Source organism: Aplysia californica, unplaced genomic scaffold (assembly GCF_000002075.1).
Source record: "Aplysia californica isolate F4 #8 unplaced genomic scaffold, AplCal3.0 scaffold00150, whole genome shotgun sequence".
NCBI lineage: Eukaryota > Metazoa > Mollusca > Gastropoda > Aplysiida > Aplysiidae > Aplysia > Aplysia californica.
Window position 1 is genome coordinate 1,223,145 of NW_004797420.1, and position 17,975 is coordinate 1,241,119.

General features: G+C 39.4%; 2 protein-coding genes across 8 annotated transcripts in view; both read right to left on the bottom strand.

Annotated features, from left to right (window-relative positions):
• The window catches only part of LOC101863978 (multidrug resistance-associated protein 1), an 89,360-nt gene that overhangs the window by 62,227 nt on the left and 9,158 nt on the right, over positions 1–17,975 (bottom strand). The window lies entirely within an intron of this gene.
• On the bottom strand, positions 10,823–17,902 carry LOC101863507. Of its 2 annotated transcripts, none has more exons than XM_013081901.2 (4): positions 16,718–17,902; positions 16,026–16,155; positions 14,589–14,758; positions 10,823–11,202 (listed from the first exon to the last, which is right to left on the bottom strand). In XM_013081901.2, the coding sequence occupies exons 1-4, from the start codon at positions 16,763–16,765 to the stop codon at positions 10,870–10,872; spliced, it is 681 nt and encodes a 226-aa protein (XP_012937355.1). In that variant the 5' UTR covers positions 16,766–17,902; the 3' UTR covers positions 10,823–10,869. The 2 variants fall into 2 exon arrangements, with proteins under 2 accessions (XP_012937355.1, XP_005097311.1); XM_005097254.3 differs by having other exon boundaries at positions 16,727–17,901.

The window sequence follows — 17,975 nt, forward strand, 5'->3', positions numbered from 1 at the left end:
GTACATGTATAAGACAGTTATATGTACAAACAGCCTTTTCCTCCTTGCGGTTGTTTGTTTGTTTTAACATTATATTATACTGATACTGTACGAGAATCACGAGGCGTAGGCAGCCAGTTTTCTCCTCAACAGTGGATGGCCGTCTTAACGTGACAATCCATATGTACGGCAGCGGCAGCGGCAGCGGCAGCGGCACGGCAGCGGCAGGCAGCGGGACGATAAAAATCGCTCCAACAGAAATATCAATGTCTGAATCCATAAGTGCAGGACGGAGACAAAAATATGAATGTGGCAGAATAGGGTTGCCTGTGAAGAATCTCTGTGTGATGCAGTCAATTCATTTGACACGAAAAACTTTCTGAAACCATTGCACCCCTGTGTCGTCGTTCATCCACCCATTTTCTTGATATGCCCAAATGGTGCCTTCTGGGCTGTCCTGAATGGCAAAGGAATGGATGGACCTGTTCGTTATGCTAGTGACAAAAGATCAAGATACATGTAATTGCAACTTTACAATACTGGCGAAGTTACCCGTCGGCCGTGGCGAATTTACCCGACAATTGGTAACATTAGTAAAATGTATTTATTTAATTAAATTGATTGAAATAACAATTAAATACCTCTTCATAGAGATAATAAAGCAGTTAAATTAATGGAATCAATGCAAGAACCTAGAAAATATGGAAAAGATGGTGGTATGTGCCTTTTGACTTTCGCTCTTTCAGAAGTTCACGCACCCAAAATCGATGCTGCCTTCGATGTCTTTTACGTTCTTTCTTCTTATCAACCAGATGCCAAATCATCAGCAGTATTCGTCCTTGTTTCATTAACCTAGACAGTTTTGACTGGGTAGGTGCCATGCTGCTCAAAACAAAAAAGGCGCCAACATGCCTTCCCCAATTGAATTTGCCACTTGCGATATCGCACATTTCGTCCCGCTGCCGTTCCGCACATAATATGGGTTTAATGTGACTTGCAGTACCGCACATATCGTCCCGCTGCCGTGCCGTCCCGCACATATGGATTGTCACCTTTAGATCCTTTCAACAGCACTTGATAAAAATTCAACCCAAACAAGAATTTAAAAAAGTCTCCTGTGTGTGACAGCGACACCCCTAATACATGTAATAGTAATAGCTACACCGTAGACGCCGGTGCTTCAGCCTCTGGCCTTGTACGGGAATGATGTTCCCCTTTTCCGCATTTAGCCCATAACAAACATCATTTTTATATATATATATATATATATATATATATATATATATATATATATATATATAGAGAGAGAGAGAGAGAGAGAGAGAGAGAGAGAGAGAGAGAGAGAGAGAGAGAGAGAGAGATAGAGATAGAGATAGAGAGAGAGAGAGATAGATAGATAGATAGATAGAGAGAGAGAGAGAGGGGGGGGGAGAGAGAGAGGGGGGGGGAGAGAGAGAGAGAGAGAGAGAGAGAGAGAGAGAGAGAGAGAGAGAGAGAGAGAGGACAGGGGGAGCGGGAGGGGTCACAGTACCATGCCCTCAATACCTTGTTGGACATATCGTACCCCCCCCCCCCCTCCCAAAAAGTATCATATTGTCAGATTCAAAAGTGAGACCAGGAGATTTGCAAGCCTTTGAAACAGTTGCCTTTTGTTTAGGGTTCACTTTTTTGCTTGTAGTTCACGTGATTTAAACCCCCATAGATACAATTTTGATCATTTACAGACAACCCGGGCGGAGGGGGGGGGGGGCTGCAACATCCCAGCACTGAGCTGTCATAATCTATACCTGGCTAGTAAGACATCAGAATCAAATAAGTTAGATTTTACACTGTGATCATAGACAGTTAATGTTTTACGCCCCAATTGACACAGTGTTGATCAGGAGGCAAACTGCTGCAAGCCTGCCTGTCAGGGCCGACCTGGACTGGGAGAAGATACAAAGTCCCAGCAAATAGACGGCGATACTTGATTTATTTTTTTTTAACCTCCCCATTCAGGAACTGAATCACATCATGTGACAGCCAAGCGCCTCACCAATACACCCCAGACGGCGGTCTCAGTGGATATACATGTAATCGTGTATATGATATAAATATTATCTTACACAGATAGATGTGTGTGTGCGCGCATGTGTGTTGTCTGTCAGTGTCTTTTTGAGAGACCAAAAACATCCACATGCGCTCACTGCAGCCTGAGAAATCAACTCATGACCAAGTAGAAGAGAGTTCTGTCATGTGTACATGGCATCATACAAACATGTTACTGTGGGCCTACTGTAAAGCACAGAAAATTTGAGGGGAACTTTATACCCTACAGGAAATAATAAAAGGCTATTTTATTAGTCAGAGAACTCATTCCTTCATCAGGGCACCAAGCCATCCGCAATGGGCACCCGGTATAAGAAAAATGTATCCACGGATGAGAAAGACAAAAACTGGAACACGACTCCTTCAAGTCAGACTTCAGAGAACCCTTTCCCCCTTTGTCGGACCGAGCTTAAGTAAAAGAGTAAAAAAAAAACTCTCCAAGGATGAGATGGACAAAAACTGGAACACCACTCCTTCGAGTTAGAGTACCCTTTCCCCCATCGGCGGACCGGATTAAAAAGAGTAAGAAAAACCTCTCCAACGAAGAGATTGACAAAAGTGGGGCACCACTCCTTCAAGTCAAGTCGGAAAACCCTTTGCCCATATTAGCGGACCGAGCTAAAAGTAAAAGAGTAAGAAAGTGGGACACCACTGCTTAACATTTCTAAGCGTTCTACCTGCTGACTGAATTTGATATTGAACACACAAGAACCAGAAGTTCTCAATCAAGCTGAATACTTCTATTTCAGTTCACGAATGATGGATGGACCTGCAACAATTTTGGACACAATGGAAACAAGATCAATACTGTTATGTAATGCAGTACTGTGGTTTACAGCGAGTCAGCACGATAAGCACTACCTCTTAGTACAAGTTACGAGATGACCATTATCACAATACAGGGTATTTGATTCAGGGTATAAAAAAGAAATAAACCACACGCGATAAAGACTATTATTTTGTTATTGAACGGATCTAAATAACAATAACGTAAAATAAATCTGGGAAAAAAAAGTAGTAGTTGGCCACACCTGAACACCAACCACCTGCGCATGATAAAAAGTCATAAAACTATTTTGGGAGCACAAACCATCACAGAGATTATGATGTCTGTTACCAGATTGAAAGATGTGCACAAACACGATATCTTAGGGAATGGGTTTAACACCCCTTTCAACACTGAGAAGTTTCTTTACGCCCAACAGGACCCAGCAAGGCTGGTAAGAGCAGGTGCATTGGTAATCTGCACAACCTGTGTATTCCACTGTCAAAATAACATTAAACAAATTAATTTTACCAACAAGTACATACACACAAGGTCTACTTTTACTATTACCCCAAATAAAATTAATAGGCGAATATCTTAAGCTGTGCATTTCACTAGGGGGGGGGGGGGGTTAAAAACTGCAACAAAGATGATTTTGAAGTCATTAGAACCAGAAAAACCTTCCTCTATAACATACAGAAAAGGGGTATGAATCGGAAAGGTGAAAGGAGTACATTTGTTTAATATGACCTTTAATGGTATAGTACCGAAATAGTCAAATATCGATGCCAAACTATTTTAAAATAGCACGACATATCTTACAACGCATCAATTTTACATCACTGCACGGGACTCTGTTCCTTGAAGCTTATGTTTCCCATCCTAACTGGGGGACTTTGAGTCCTCATCCCTCCGATTTTTTGGAGAGCCAAAATAGTAGAAGTAGTAATGTACATTGAGTAATCGATATCTTGTAACCACGAGAACTAAATATTTACAAAGAGATAGGCTACAATTGACATGAAAGACAGTGAGGGGGGGGAGAAAAGGAGGAGGCGGAGGAGGCGGAGGAGGAGGAGGAGGAGGAGGAGGGGGAGGAGGAGGAGGAGGAGGAGGAGGGGGGGGAGGAGGAGGAGGAGGAGGAGGAGGAGGAGGAGGAGGAGGAGGAGGAGGAGGAGGAGGAGGAGGAGGGAGAAGGAGAAGAAGGAGGAGGAGGAGGAGGAGGAGGAGGAGGAGGAGGAGGAGGAGGAGAACAAGAACAAGAAGAAGAACAAGAAGAAGAACAAGAAGAAGAACAAGAACAAGAAGAACAAAAAGAAGAGGAAGAAGATAGCCACCATATGTAAGCGACATTTCAGGGTTGGACAAAACAATTTCAGCCAACATTCATTAATAATTGATGAAATATTGTGTTACAGCCCTCGACGTTAGTCTAGAGCAACTGGAACTGTGTACTTACAGGCAGGAGAGCAATCTATCTAGTTCATTTTTCTTGCTGGTGCATTTCATGTATCTGCAGTATAATTTGCATAAATATCCCACAGTTTTGGAGAAGCACGTGTGGGGCTGGTCTCTTGTCCATGTAAATGGAAGAGAGTTTACCAGTGTTAATTAAGTTTTCAGCCCCAGCACTGTGGCTGAACAAATGGTATCTGAAAGACCACAGCTTGACTTCAAGTTCAAGATAATCTCTTTAAAAAAAAGAATGACACTCTGTTGCATCCCAGTTTTCTCGCTCCCAGAGGCTTCCATGAACCACCTGGAAAGTGGTAGGTTTTACACTGATGACCGAGGTATATAAACTTCTAAACGTTTTTCTTAGTTGAGTAGGTGTGAGCGCTTCTGTGATCCCCATGTCATGAAATGTTCTTTCTCCATCTGGAGTCATTTATTGTGGTCAAAGTTGAATACCTAAGTCTGAACACAGCTATGTGCTATGGTCGTGAATATTTCCAGTGACTCAGTGAGTAACCCAACAGCAGCACTCAGTTTTGAACATCTGACTCTGAGTATGGGGGAGGGGGGGGGGCAGAGTCCCAGTGCGTTCAGTGAGTTCACAAGAAGCCTTGAGAAGAGAGAAGAGGCGATGGAAAAATACACAAATTTCTACCCTTAAAGGAGCAATCATTTGTCTTTTTCGGCTGACAACTATTTTCAGATGTGAATTGTAGTACATAAATATATTGACAGTTTGAAGAAACAAAAAGTCACCAAGTTAGCGCGTGTTCTTCTCCATAAACATCCAAGTTAGATTTACTGATCAATAAGCTTCTTTTCCAATGCAGATTTTTGATCACTTGGTGAGCTGCCTTGACAATTTGCTTCGCCTGGCATCCTTAACGGCCTACTTTGGTGTTTCATAAAATTATCGTATTCGTATATAATTGAAGAAGCCGATTACTTAAAATGTAAGTACTCCCTATCAACCTCCGCTATTATGTTAAGCTTTCCCTTGCACCCCATCAGTTCTTTCTTTTTCAGGTACTGTGGCCCGTAATATAAACATATTGTGCCGTTCACCTCATACAGATGGTCTTTCAAAATGGTCATCAGATCCTGAATATTTGATCTGATCATATTCATTTGCCTTCAGACAGGGTACAACATAATGAACGGCATCTATCTTTAAAGCATCTTGAGGTCTCAATGATGTCCTCACTTTAGTGGATGCTTTAAAATGTTGAAGTTGCGACTGAATAAAAACAACCGAGAACAGTGGTTGTCTATTCGTCCTTTCGCAAGCGAATGACATTATACTGTCCTCGGAGAAATTCGCACCCGCAACCGCCGCGCGCGCGCAACTTTTGCCCTCAGCGCAACGTTTGCCATTTTCGTGAATTCGCGAATTTTAGCTATTTTTCCGCAGAAGTTGGAAAAATAATAATAAAATTTCGTTAAAAACCCCGAAACTTTCTTCCACAACTAAAAATAACGACGCCAAGGGGGAATTCGCTCCTTTGCACTACGCGGTGTCCAGTAACAAAAACAAAAAAGAGTAAATCTTCACTCAGAGTAGAGCGGTACGCACGGCATTGTGGCGAAACAGTGGGTCCTCGACCGGCAAGCACGATATGCCTTTTCGCACTTTACACACTGGCACATGTACTATATCAAGGCTACATGACATTAGATCTAGTCTACTAATTTTGATTACACCGGTGCGGTTAAAGTGGTAAAATGACACCGTAGGTTTTTCCAGAAAAGTTCCACTTGTACCGTATTTAATTATTGTGTCACATGTTGTGTATGCATGTTTTTCATTAATAGGCCTACTATTATTTTAAAAAATTTTTAAAGTAAAGCGCATAGAAGAGTAATTGTAACACGGATTTGCGCGATAGAAACGTCATATTATTATACATAAGTGAATGATGTAATATTACGGGATTTCTTTTTTTTTTTGGGGGGGGGGTGTAAGAAAAGTGTAAAGGGGCAGGGGGAGGGGGGGGGCAAAAAGTCCCAAAAGAAGGTGTAAGATATATCTCACACCAGCCCAACGTCTGCGAGAGTTCAATCAAGGACCTGACGCATGTGTCAGGGGACAAACTGTTTTTGTACACCATGCAACCTCCATGCAGTTTTGGGTTTTTTCGGTAGACATTCACATTTAATTTTTGATTTTGATGTAACAAAATATGTTGGTTAGTTTAATTGCAATGAGCACCAATAAATGTATTCCAGTAGTTCCATATCATTTTTTTAGCTATACTATACACGTTTTGCAACTTCTTTTTTTTTAACTTTTGCTATTTTTATACACGTTTTGCAACTTTTCTTTTTTTTTTTTTACTTTTGCTATTTTCAAATGCAACTTTCTCTGAGAACAGATTATAGGCCTCTCTGACTTTGAGTGCAAAGTTTTCTTTTCAGACCATAAAACATTCAGCAGGTGCTAAAATGAAACTCTTGGAGACTTAACCGAAGTTCGTGTTTTAGCCAGTTAAGCTTCCTGGACAGTGACTACTCTTTCTATGTTTTGCAAAAAGATGTTGCACTCATGTAAGATCGGTGACATGGAATGTGCACTTGGCACCCTTCAGTCACATCTATATCTTTGTATGTTGTACAACTGCTAGAAAACCATTCACACCTTGTTATGTCAATTGCACAAAGGGCAATCCTTTAGAGGGAAATTACACCGAAAACAAACATCCAATGAAAAGCTGTGACTGAGACTTTTTACATAAAAGCACAGATACCGATGACGAGTACCCCATTTTCGGGAATATCCGAACAAATTACGTAAATATTCTCGCCTCAAAGCGAGTATGGTAAATTGATTTGGTTGTAATATAAATTTCTCTTTTTTTGGCAACTTTTAACGCATTTTAAAACGATTTCCTCCACGATTTCGATGTTGATTTTTAGTATGTTATTACACGCAATTTTATCTGTCGAACCATATAAGTTTTGTTTTTGTACCAATTTTTTAGGGTCTACCCTTACCTTTTTTCCACTTCCTCTATAACGCTACCGTTCAAGTTCAAGAACTACCAAATGAAAAATCACAGTCTTGTAAAATTTTATTAGAGAATTCTCTCAAAATATTCACAAAATATATAACAAGTTCCTTTGCAATTAACAATACAAAATGCATCAAGACTCAACAATGTATGTACATGATTCCTTCTGAAAAACTCTGGGTTATTTTTTTTTTTTCATTTTTCTTTCACTCGCTCTACTTTCACATGCATGGACACAGACACACACACCATTTGCTCCTATATTTAAAAACAATATTTGAAATTACTTCAACACTAAGACAAGAAACGAATCAGTCTTCTACATAATATAAATGGCAAATGAACACAGTGAAAGTTCAACGAGGAAACACAACAAGTACAAATTCATTTAATCGCAACTTAAAACCAGGAAGAGTGACAAATTGTATCATATCAAATTCACTGCAAATTTATTCTGAAACAGTATAAAAATGGCAGAACTGAGCAAAATAGATCTATCACAAGGCTGACAAGGTTTTTACATAGATCATAGAAAATAGAGAGAGAGCAAACTAAAACTCGTGGACTAATTTTCGGAACAAAGGGAAAAGAAACCTAACCAAAGTACCAGCCAATCACACATAGTATACTGAAAGCCTGATGTCAAAGGGGATTCAAAAGGAATTACTTTAAACAGTTCAGCTAGGTGACGAAAATGCACCTGACCACAGAAAAGAAATACAAACATGTTTGTTTGAGTTTTAAGAAAGCACCTCAACACAATTATAATTATTATACATGTAGTAATTTGTGTTACAACACAATGGAAGCAGGCATTCGTCAGTTTTTCGGTATATGGATTATTGTAATTAGTATCATTTTACAGATTGTTTATTTGTCTTGCTTGTAATTTTAAAAATACCCATCTGTCTTGAATAGAAGAAATCGAGATATTTGTGATTAAAAGAGATGGGCGTCATCTTGTATCAGAGGTAAAATTAGAATGGAAATGGCAGCCAAAGTTTGAGGACTTCCAAAGTGTCAGTGTCCTTGCAAATGGCAATTTTACGGGGGGACCTTTTATAAGCCTTTAGTTTTAGTCCACATTTTTCAGTAAATTACATACAGAAATGTGTTTTTAAATGGACATATAAGGTGTTGCCCCCCCCCCCAAAAAAAAAAAAGAAAAAGATTTAAACTTGCCCAAACAGGCTAAAATAATTTTTTCTTTGATTTCATTATTTTTACAAGTGCCTGATTTTACCATGATGCCACACATTTAGTACTGAGAAAAAGCAAAGACAAACAGACAGAAATGAACAAGAGAAAGCACAGAAGAAGTCCTCAAACCATCTGCGTAAAGAGCCATGAAATAATACACAACTGGATGGCCTTCTTATTAATTCGGTTTGGAGAAAAGGATGCCTGCATAAAAATGGTCACACAACACTTTTCAAAAATTGACATGGCGACCTTCATTTATTCACTGGGCTATGAAGTTAGATCTAGATTCTGAAACAAGATAGAGACAGCAATATCTTTTTTTTTTTGTGTATATTTGGTAAGTGTTTCACGGCGCTCGCAACTACATAAGGTCATCATATGAGCACGCGGGACACATTAATGTCTTCAGTTTGGTAGAAATTAATTTTGAATCTTGTCCAGGTGCCGGCCAAAGCCTACTCTTATCGATTTTGAACCATCAAGGTGTCTTGTAACAAGCGCAACTTGCACACAGGACCTCCAAGATTTTTCACCCTCATCCGAGAAGGCTAGGTGTTAGATCTTGTCTACTCTAAGATCAGGGGTGTGGCTGAAACTGAAAGACAGAAGTAAGAAGGAGCCAAGAAGAAGCCAAAGAGTAGCAGTAGAAAGGCTGCAGAAAGAGTCAGGAGCCACAGAGGTGGGCAAAGGGGTGAGATGGTGGGGGCTGAAAGTGGAGACGAAAGCGGACGGCAGAAAAAGGTTAGAGAGCAGGAAAGGCGGTGAAAAGAGAAAACTTTAGATAAGAAAACTTTCCGTCGCCGTCAGGTTTCGAACCTGGGACCTATTGAATGAGAGGCAAACACCGTAACTACTAGACCACAAGAGCCCCTCAGCAATATCTGGTTCTGATCCGATCATACTTCCTCAACAATGAAAAACCAACCTGGAAACGCTCAAAATGTTCAGAACACTCGCACAACCCACACTTACATACTTTTGCCACTGAGCATATTTTTGCCATTTCTCCCAGTTAAAACCTTCAGTGCCATTTGTTTATAAAAATCATGCAGACTTCATGTTCAAGTAACATTCAAACACATACAGAAAACTCAAAACTAATTGCATCTCACCAAAAATTATGTGTTATCTGACAATATCAGTAATAACAACCATCACATTAATATGTGGCACGACGCAGTGGAATCAGGCGCAGGTCAATTTTTGGACACGTGGAATTATTGTTAGGTATCATTTTAAAGCTTTCATTTGTTTTTCTTTCGGTGAAAAAAAACGTATCTATCATGAACAGAAGTCGAGACATTTGCGATTGAAGGAGGTGGGGATCGTCTGGTTTCAGAGGTAAAATTAGCAAGAAGATGGCCGCCAAAATATAGCGACTTCCAAAGCTTGAGAGTCCTTGGAAACTGCAAATTTACATTTTTACATTACGGTGTTGAGTCAAAAAACAAAAATTTGATAAAAATTGCCAAACGGACTGAAAAATTCCACTTTCTTTGATTTCATTATTTTGACGAGCCCCCGATTTCACCACAATGCCTCACATATGTTTGCGAACTCATCCAAGTCACTACCTCACCTCAGCATACAATAACTGTGAGCGGAGTGTCACATGACTTTGGATGACATGGACAACATAACATGCCAGCTTGATCAAAAGGTTTCAGCTTATTTTCCATCAGAGACTAGTATTTATAAACCTTTACCTCCCAGTAAGTGGCCTTAGATGACACAGAACTACAACAAGACTGTCATCTTTTTGCTGTCACAGCGCTGCATTGACTTCGTTCCACTTTTTCCATTGTTTGTACTTGCTCTCAAAGCATCTGCTTCGGCATCCTTTGAGTGCTCCACCGCTTGTCACAAATCATGTTCAAGAATTATCAAACGTTTCACAGTAACTGCTGTTCGTATAGGCAATGAAATGACACAAGAAGTTATTTTTTGTATGACAAAGTCTGAATAAAACAAGAAGCTCAGTCAGTATCAAGGCAAATCAAGGCAACAAACAGAAATAAGAGAAAAGTAAAGACATGGGACTCGTATGATGAGTGGTGCCTTTTAAACAACAAATTTAAGGAATACCATTACGTTGCTTGGAAGTTCAGGCATTTGTGGACTTGAAAGCCTAGCAAATCTTTCTTGAAAGAAACACAATGAACAGAAAATATAACTTTAAAGAACAGCTGAAATAGCAGTGCAAAGTTCAAATGAACTTTCTGTCACCAACAAAAGAGCATTTTCTAAGCATTAAGCTTAAACGCCTGGTTCATGCCACACTTTTTTAAATGCATTTTTACATAAAATCATTGCAGTACCCCCCCCCCCCCCCCCCCAAAAAAAAAATTATAAAAATAATACTCCAAGAAATCAGTGATGTTCTGACAAACTTTGCTCCCAAATTCCAGTCCTAGCCTTGTACAAAGCACTGTGCATTTCCATCATACACCACTGTTTGGCTGTGGGCTCCAAACCTTTCAAGGCTGCCCCAATATACTGAGAAAAATAGTCTTCTTCCGATTTATTATTGTATTCCGTATCGTCCGTGACACTGTGGTTCACATCTCCATTGGAAGTGACGTTATCTTCCATTCTCCTTTTCCTGCTGCTTGAGGCACTAGGTCTCGATGAAGAAGCCACAGGATGGTCATCACTGAGGCAAGAGTTGTCTGCCTCTTCCACTTTTTCAACAACAAAGTTTTCCTGTTGATAAAAATACAAAATACACATGAAAAAACAAATAAATAAAAACTGGCGACTATGCAGGCTTACTTTGGTCAAAACGATTAAAAGTAGATACATTTACTTTTTTTAATGTATTTATCTGAAATCAAATTTTGACACTCACGTGGTACACAAAGTGAAACTGTTTTAGTGTTGAGAAAAACATTTTAACTGAAAACAAAACCAAAAAATTATGATATTCTGTATGTATTAGGGCCAAAATGTGTCAGTCTAAAGTTGCTTATCTAAAAATCAGTTTTGCACATAACGTCTGTAAGACAAAGAAAAGAAAGACCCCTTTTTTTTATCTAGCTCAGCTACAATAATGACTCCCTCTTCCTGTTTTCTTTATCGGTTTATGATGACTCCATCGTCCATCCTGTTTTCTTTATCAGTTTATGAAATAAAATAGTTCCCAAAAAGATGCAATTAATGCAAAAAAATGAGACAGCAACCATGATTTTTCTTCTCTACTGATTCCAGTTATAATCAACTACTAGCGATGGTAAATCTATATAAGATTCTTACATCAGTGATTCCTAACAAATTGCTACAGCCATCTTCAGAGTTTAAAAATTAACGATTGTTCTTCGGCAGGCTGGTAGGTTAACACATACTTCCAATGTACTTTTTCATACTAAACTTAGTTAGTAGTATAGGGATTTACGGCGCTCACAACTGCATACGGTCATATGAGCGCACATACTAAACTTAAACTAAAGTAAATGCAGTCTTACTCTAAAACATGACAAGAATAAAGCTTAACACTCCAGAAGTAATGTAAAAAATAAGAACTGACAATGAGAGTCAATCGTCATCATAGAGTGCCAGCAGACATCCATGATCATGGTTTGTCCCTCTTTCCTCTACTCAGATACTCTTTAAAAAAACACAACCCATATTGTCCTGATCTTTCGCCATTACCTGTCAGTACAAGTTCTTTAGCAAGTTGTTTTCGTTCCATCCCTGGCCAGACTCATTTGCCTTCAACTTTTCCAAGATGTTCAAGGCCCTTACGTACATTCAAGTGATTTAGAAACTGCATTTCGTCTCTTCCTATTGTTTTTATTAGTAAGCGGCCCAACTGAGCTTCTCTCATTCTATCTCATTTGGTTTCCTTTCCTCCCATGTAATTCTCAACAGTCTCCTAAATCCCATTTCTGTTGCTTCAACTTCAAGTTATTTTTACAATCTTTGGCCCAGAATTCACAACCATATAAAAGAGTTGACGATACAGTCTTTTTAAACTCTTATTTTGATTGTCATTAAGATAATTTTGTTTTTCGGGGTTGGACTAATTCATTTATCTGATATTATCTTTAACTATTGCAATGCTTTGTTTTATTTATGTGACACATTTAGTTAGCATCTGATGTAATGTTGAATCTGTTGATCTTTTCATCTTTACTGATAAGATTACAAATAGGAATTCCAGCTTTAAAATAATACTATGCATTCTGTTTTCTTTACATTTAAAATATCACCCGTCCATAAGTTCACTTTCTGTAACAAAAATAGTAGCAATTGAAGGTCCTTTTCCAAATCTGAAATTAAGACTGTGTGATCAGCACCTAGTGTAATTAAAAGACCTGGACTTTTTTTATATTTACAAGTAATAATTGTTTTATTGAATGGAGGTCTTGGGACATAACACAGCCTTGCCTAATCCTCTGTCAATCTGTTAATCTCTGCTGCCTCCCCCTCAATTCCTGCAGCAGTGTTTTGCTGCCAGTAAAGATTTCTAATAATACTTGAACTTTTTCATCTATCTCTAAATAATAATAATGTGGCGTCGGTGGCCTAGTGGTTAGGCTCCCGGACTCGCAACCGTAAGGTCGTGGGTTCGAATCCCGTCAGGGACCCGACGTTGTGTCCTTGGAAAGGCATTTTACACAAATTTTCCTCACTTCACCCAGGTGGGAATGGGTACCCGGCTATAGACAGCGAAAGATCTTGTCAGTTTGTTAGTGTTTGAGCACTTAATCAGCTGCTTGCACTGTATGCTTCCCAGGAAGCTGAGAATGTTTCGGAATGTTCTATGGTCTGCTGGGGTAATAATATAGTGTAAAGCGCATAGAGCCTGCTGTTGAGCGGGGATATGCGTTATACAAATGCTATTTATTATTTGTGGCGTCGGTGGCCTAGTGGTTAGGCTCTCGGACTCGCAACCGCAAGGTCGTGGGTTCGAATCCCGTCAGGGGCCCGACGTTGTGTCCTTGGGAAAGGCACTTTGCACAAATTTTCCTCACTTCACCCTGGTGGAAATGGGTACCCAGCTATAGACAGAGAAAGATATTGTCAGTTTGATAGTGTTTGAGTGCGTGAAATCCGCTGCTTGCACTGTATGCTTCCGCGGAAGCTGAGAATGTTTCGGAGTGTTCTATGGTCTGCTGGGGTAATAATATAGTGTAAAGCGCATAGAGCCTGCTGTTGAGCGGGGATATGCGCTATACAAATGCTATTTATTATTATTATAATAATAATAATAATAATAATAATAATAATAATAATAATAATAATAATAATAATAATAAATAGCATTTGTATAGCGCATATCCCCGCTCAACAGCAGGCTCTATGCGCTTTACACTATATTATTACCCCAGCAGACCATAGAACACTCCGAAACATTCTCAGCTTCCCGGGAAGCATACAGTGCAAGCAGCTGATTAAGCGTTCAAACACTAACAAGTTGACAAGATCTTTCGCTGTCTATAGCCGGGTACCCATTCCCACCTGGGTGAAGTGAGGAAAATTCGTGTTAAGTGCCTTTCCCAAGGACACAACATCAGGCCCCTGACGGGATTCAAACCCACGACCTTACGGTTGCGAGTCCAAGAGCCTAACCACTAGGCCACCGACGCTACGTAAAAAAATAGTTCACTGTCAAAAGCCTTAGAGTAATCAATAAAATGGAGTATACAGAGTTTACTATGCTTCATTATAGCTTTCTACTTTTACATTATAATTAAAGTAAATAATGATACTAAATAAGATGAAATGGTCAGATGATTTACTTCCCACCAAATACACAGTCAGTTTTATGGTACTATAAAATCAAGCATCATTACAATAATGTATCAGATCAAATGGAAGCAAATACCATATAATCTCTAAAGGAGGTCTGATCCCTTTTCCTATTATGTATGCACCAAGCATCTGTACAAATGTATCTATAGCAGGGTTTTTTTTAGCCTGGTCCCGGTGAGTTCCTATGTTTGAGTGATCCATAAACTTAAAGCCCTTAAAAATACCTGGGGGGGGGGTCCAAAATCCTACCAAGCAAAACACTTAATAAAATAAAACAGAACAGTCTGTAAACTAAACAACACTTTTTTAAAGTTCTCCCCTGCATGAATACCTACCGATGCTGACTTGGAACCCGGAGCCACTTTACTGGGCAACAGAAACTGCAAACGCTCTAGAAGGTAGACATCCCTTGAGCCAGGTTTGGCCGCTCCAACTTCACGTAGTCTCTTTCGAGCCTTCACGTAAGAGTCGTTCAGATTTTTAAGCTTATCTTTCACTTGTCGATCTGTAGGGGAAAAAAATTATGATAAACTTCAGATAAATATTTTTTTTAAAACAATGAAATTTCCAGATGATTGTGTGTTATTGATTAGAGTATTATTACTGGAACAATAAAAATTAGCCACTCCCACAGGGAAAGCATTTTCATGAGGCAGCGACAATATTATGTTATAATGCACTAACTGTGTAACTTTTTTTTTCAGGGTAAAATTTCACCAAGCAAAAAAATTTTCAGAGCGAAATTGAAACAATTTCATTAAGGGGCTTCAAAATCAAGCAAAGCTATTATAAAACTAACAATGGATGATTATCCCTGATGTGAGAGTAAAAATTATTGAGAACAGGCAGAACAACCTCAAAATCAAAAATGATTTTACAACACCAAAAGAAACAATTTTACCTATTTCTTCAAGTAATATAATATGGGAAGAAGAGCATGAATATAATAATATTCGATATGTCTATTAAACTCATGTTGATAAAATGTCTTCACCATATTGGCCAACATAACAGTATAACAGAGATCTTTTTCAAAATGTCAATTTAAAATAGCAATAGAAAATAAAGTACATTGCTCTTCTTATTTTACTAATTTTTTTGAGAGGGTAAAGAGATCCTCATTTTATGCTTTGACCAGGCTTTTCTTCATAAAATTAAGGAAAATTTCCAAAAATGAAAGCGAAAGACCTACCATTACTCAAGACAAAAAAAAACTATCCACTGACATCTTAATATTTTAGCTATTAACGTTGTATGTGGATTGAATTTTCAGAAACGTTAAGATGCAACAAAAGTGAGCAGCAAGTATCATAGCCACAGCATCAGCATCACATTATATTATACAAACAGGATTACAGGAATGGTCTTTTGGTTTTCAAGCCAAACTCGGTTCAGAACGGATTTTTTTTTTTATCAACAAGATGTCACCATGAAAATTCAAATTGAGAGTACCCAAGAGAACCCAATGTTCTTTGAAAAGGAACTAGAAACATTTTCACAAATGGTGCATGAATAAAATTACACGAATTTCTGGTTCCAGATTAGTAAAAATATAAAAACTTATTTTGCTCCCGGCTTGTCTCATTTTAAAACAAGACTTTTACTATGAAAAACTTATCATTATCGGAAACATAGCTACTGTTTTTATCAATAAAGACACTAACTGTGTAAATTCTGAATGATTCTTTCCAATTAAGTGAAAAAAAAAGAAGATGAAGAAGAAATGAGGCTGTTGTGCAGCTATTGCAACCAACACAAAGAACTGTACTCACTTGTTTTTCCAATCGCTTGGGCAATTTCTTCCCTGGCCAGCTGCTTTGCGCGGATATTCTTGTAGTCTGGGTCGGTAATGTCCCATAAGACTCGACGTTCTTGCCACATGTTGATCATTACTTCTTCCTCCTGAGCCATGATGAGAGAAGCAATGGCAACCTAAGCCACAGAGCCAGAGCTAGCAGGCAGGCAGTTGACTAGGCACTTATTATGATACGTAGACAACAGTAATTTCTATTTATACAAAAAGCAACACTAAAAAAACCAGTTCAGCTATCCACCTTTTCTTTTTCTTAAAAAAACTTGCGGCTGTGGTCTTCAAGTTATAAACTTTTACTGAGAGAAAGAAACGCGCGGATCATCAAAGTCAAATGAGGAGTAAAATTCTCTTAAAAACAAGAAACTGCAGTTGAACTTTTTTATTATGGACAAAAAAAGATGATCTATTTAGATTTTTTTTTATGATACAAGTACTTTTTTTTTTTAATAGAGATCTATTGATCACTGTGAGCTGGACTGTTATGAATACCCTGGATTCGATTTCTTCTTAGAGGTGCGACCCATACGATTACGACAGAGACGATTATTCCTCTTACTCTTATCCCCAGAGTGACTTACAAACAGTCCTGATCTTGAACTGACGAATCTTCTACATAATTATAATACAGACTTTTTGAAAAATACCACTGACATAACTCACTCGCCATCGGGTGGAAGTCTCTTCGGAACATTCTGCCATCAGCAACCAATAACGGCCAACAAAACAAGAAACCCCAATGTCCTAGTCAACCGGCGTTGCCTGAGCTCTCATGCAGCGTCAGCTTTGCGCAGCGTCGGCCGTCCACCGACCTATTTTCTTGCTCTAGTCGTCTGGGCCGCCGCCGACCGCGTGCGCGCGCAGGTTTTGCGTCGAAGTCGAAGGTCTCCTTGGCCTGCCAACCGCCAGCTTTGCAAACAGCGGCGAAGGCGCAACCAGCGGTCGGCGATAGTATCACGCAAGGCGAATGAGGTCGGCCGGAATTTGCCGCCCTCGCTACGCGGCGGTGGGGTACACGCTACGCGTGTTGCCGCGTACAAACCGACCTCGCTGAAACAAGGTCACGTAAATGAAATTCACCGAACTCGTCGATTCGAACGGAAAGGGCAGCAAGAGAGAGGTGGTCGTTTTCGTTGTGTGATAATAGCAATCATGATACTATATTACTTGCTCATACAAAAAGCCCCTACGTTCCTTTATCTAGCTCAAATGCGATGCGAACCGCCAGCGAAATGCACACCATCGTTGCCATCGCCAAGCGGTGCATTCACCGTTTCATCTGCGCTCATCGCCTAATCAATTTAAAGTTACAATCTGGGTAGTTTCCACGTTGTTCGTTTGTATGTTTGTTTATGAAAAGAGAAGCATACCGACACAGTATAGCGGCCATTCAGTGCAGGAAAAAGAAAGGAGACAAACAACGAGAAAAGAGGGATAAAGAAAAAAAGGACAGCTACCGGTGGCGCCTTCCAGCCATCAGCATTTCTCGTTGTGTTCTTCAACAAGGCAATCCGGATTATAATATGATACAAAGTACCATAACTCATAGTGCAGTCTTCATCATATTATAATATAACGGTTCACAGTCTTTATTATAACAATTTGATTTTTTGCGCGCACGAGGGGTTGAGGTGACTGCTCCCACTCAGCCGTGGGAAAAGTAGGATACATTCTAACATTTTCACCAAGAACACGTGCAGTAGAAGTTCGTCGAGTAATCGAGAACGTACAGTGGGGAGTACACCCTGAGCAAAGGAAAGAAAACGCGGAGAATACAGTAGCCTCTATAGCAGTTCAGCTAGTAGCGAATCTTAAAAAATACAGTGCATTATAATAAAATTAATGTAGCGCTTCAAGTTCAAAGTGCCTTAACCGGTTTTGTATTGGTTATTGTTGGGTTGTTGTTTTTTCG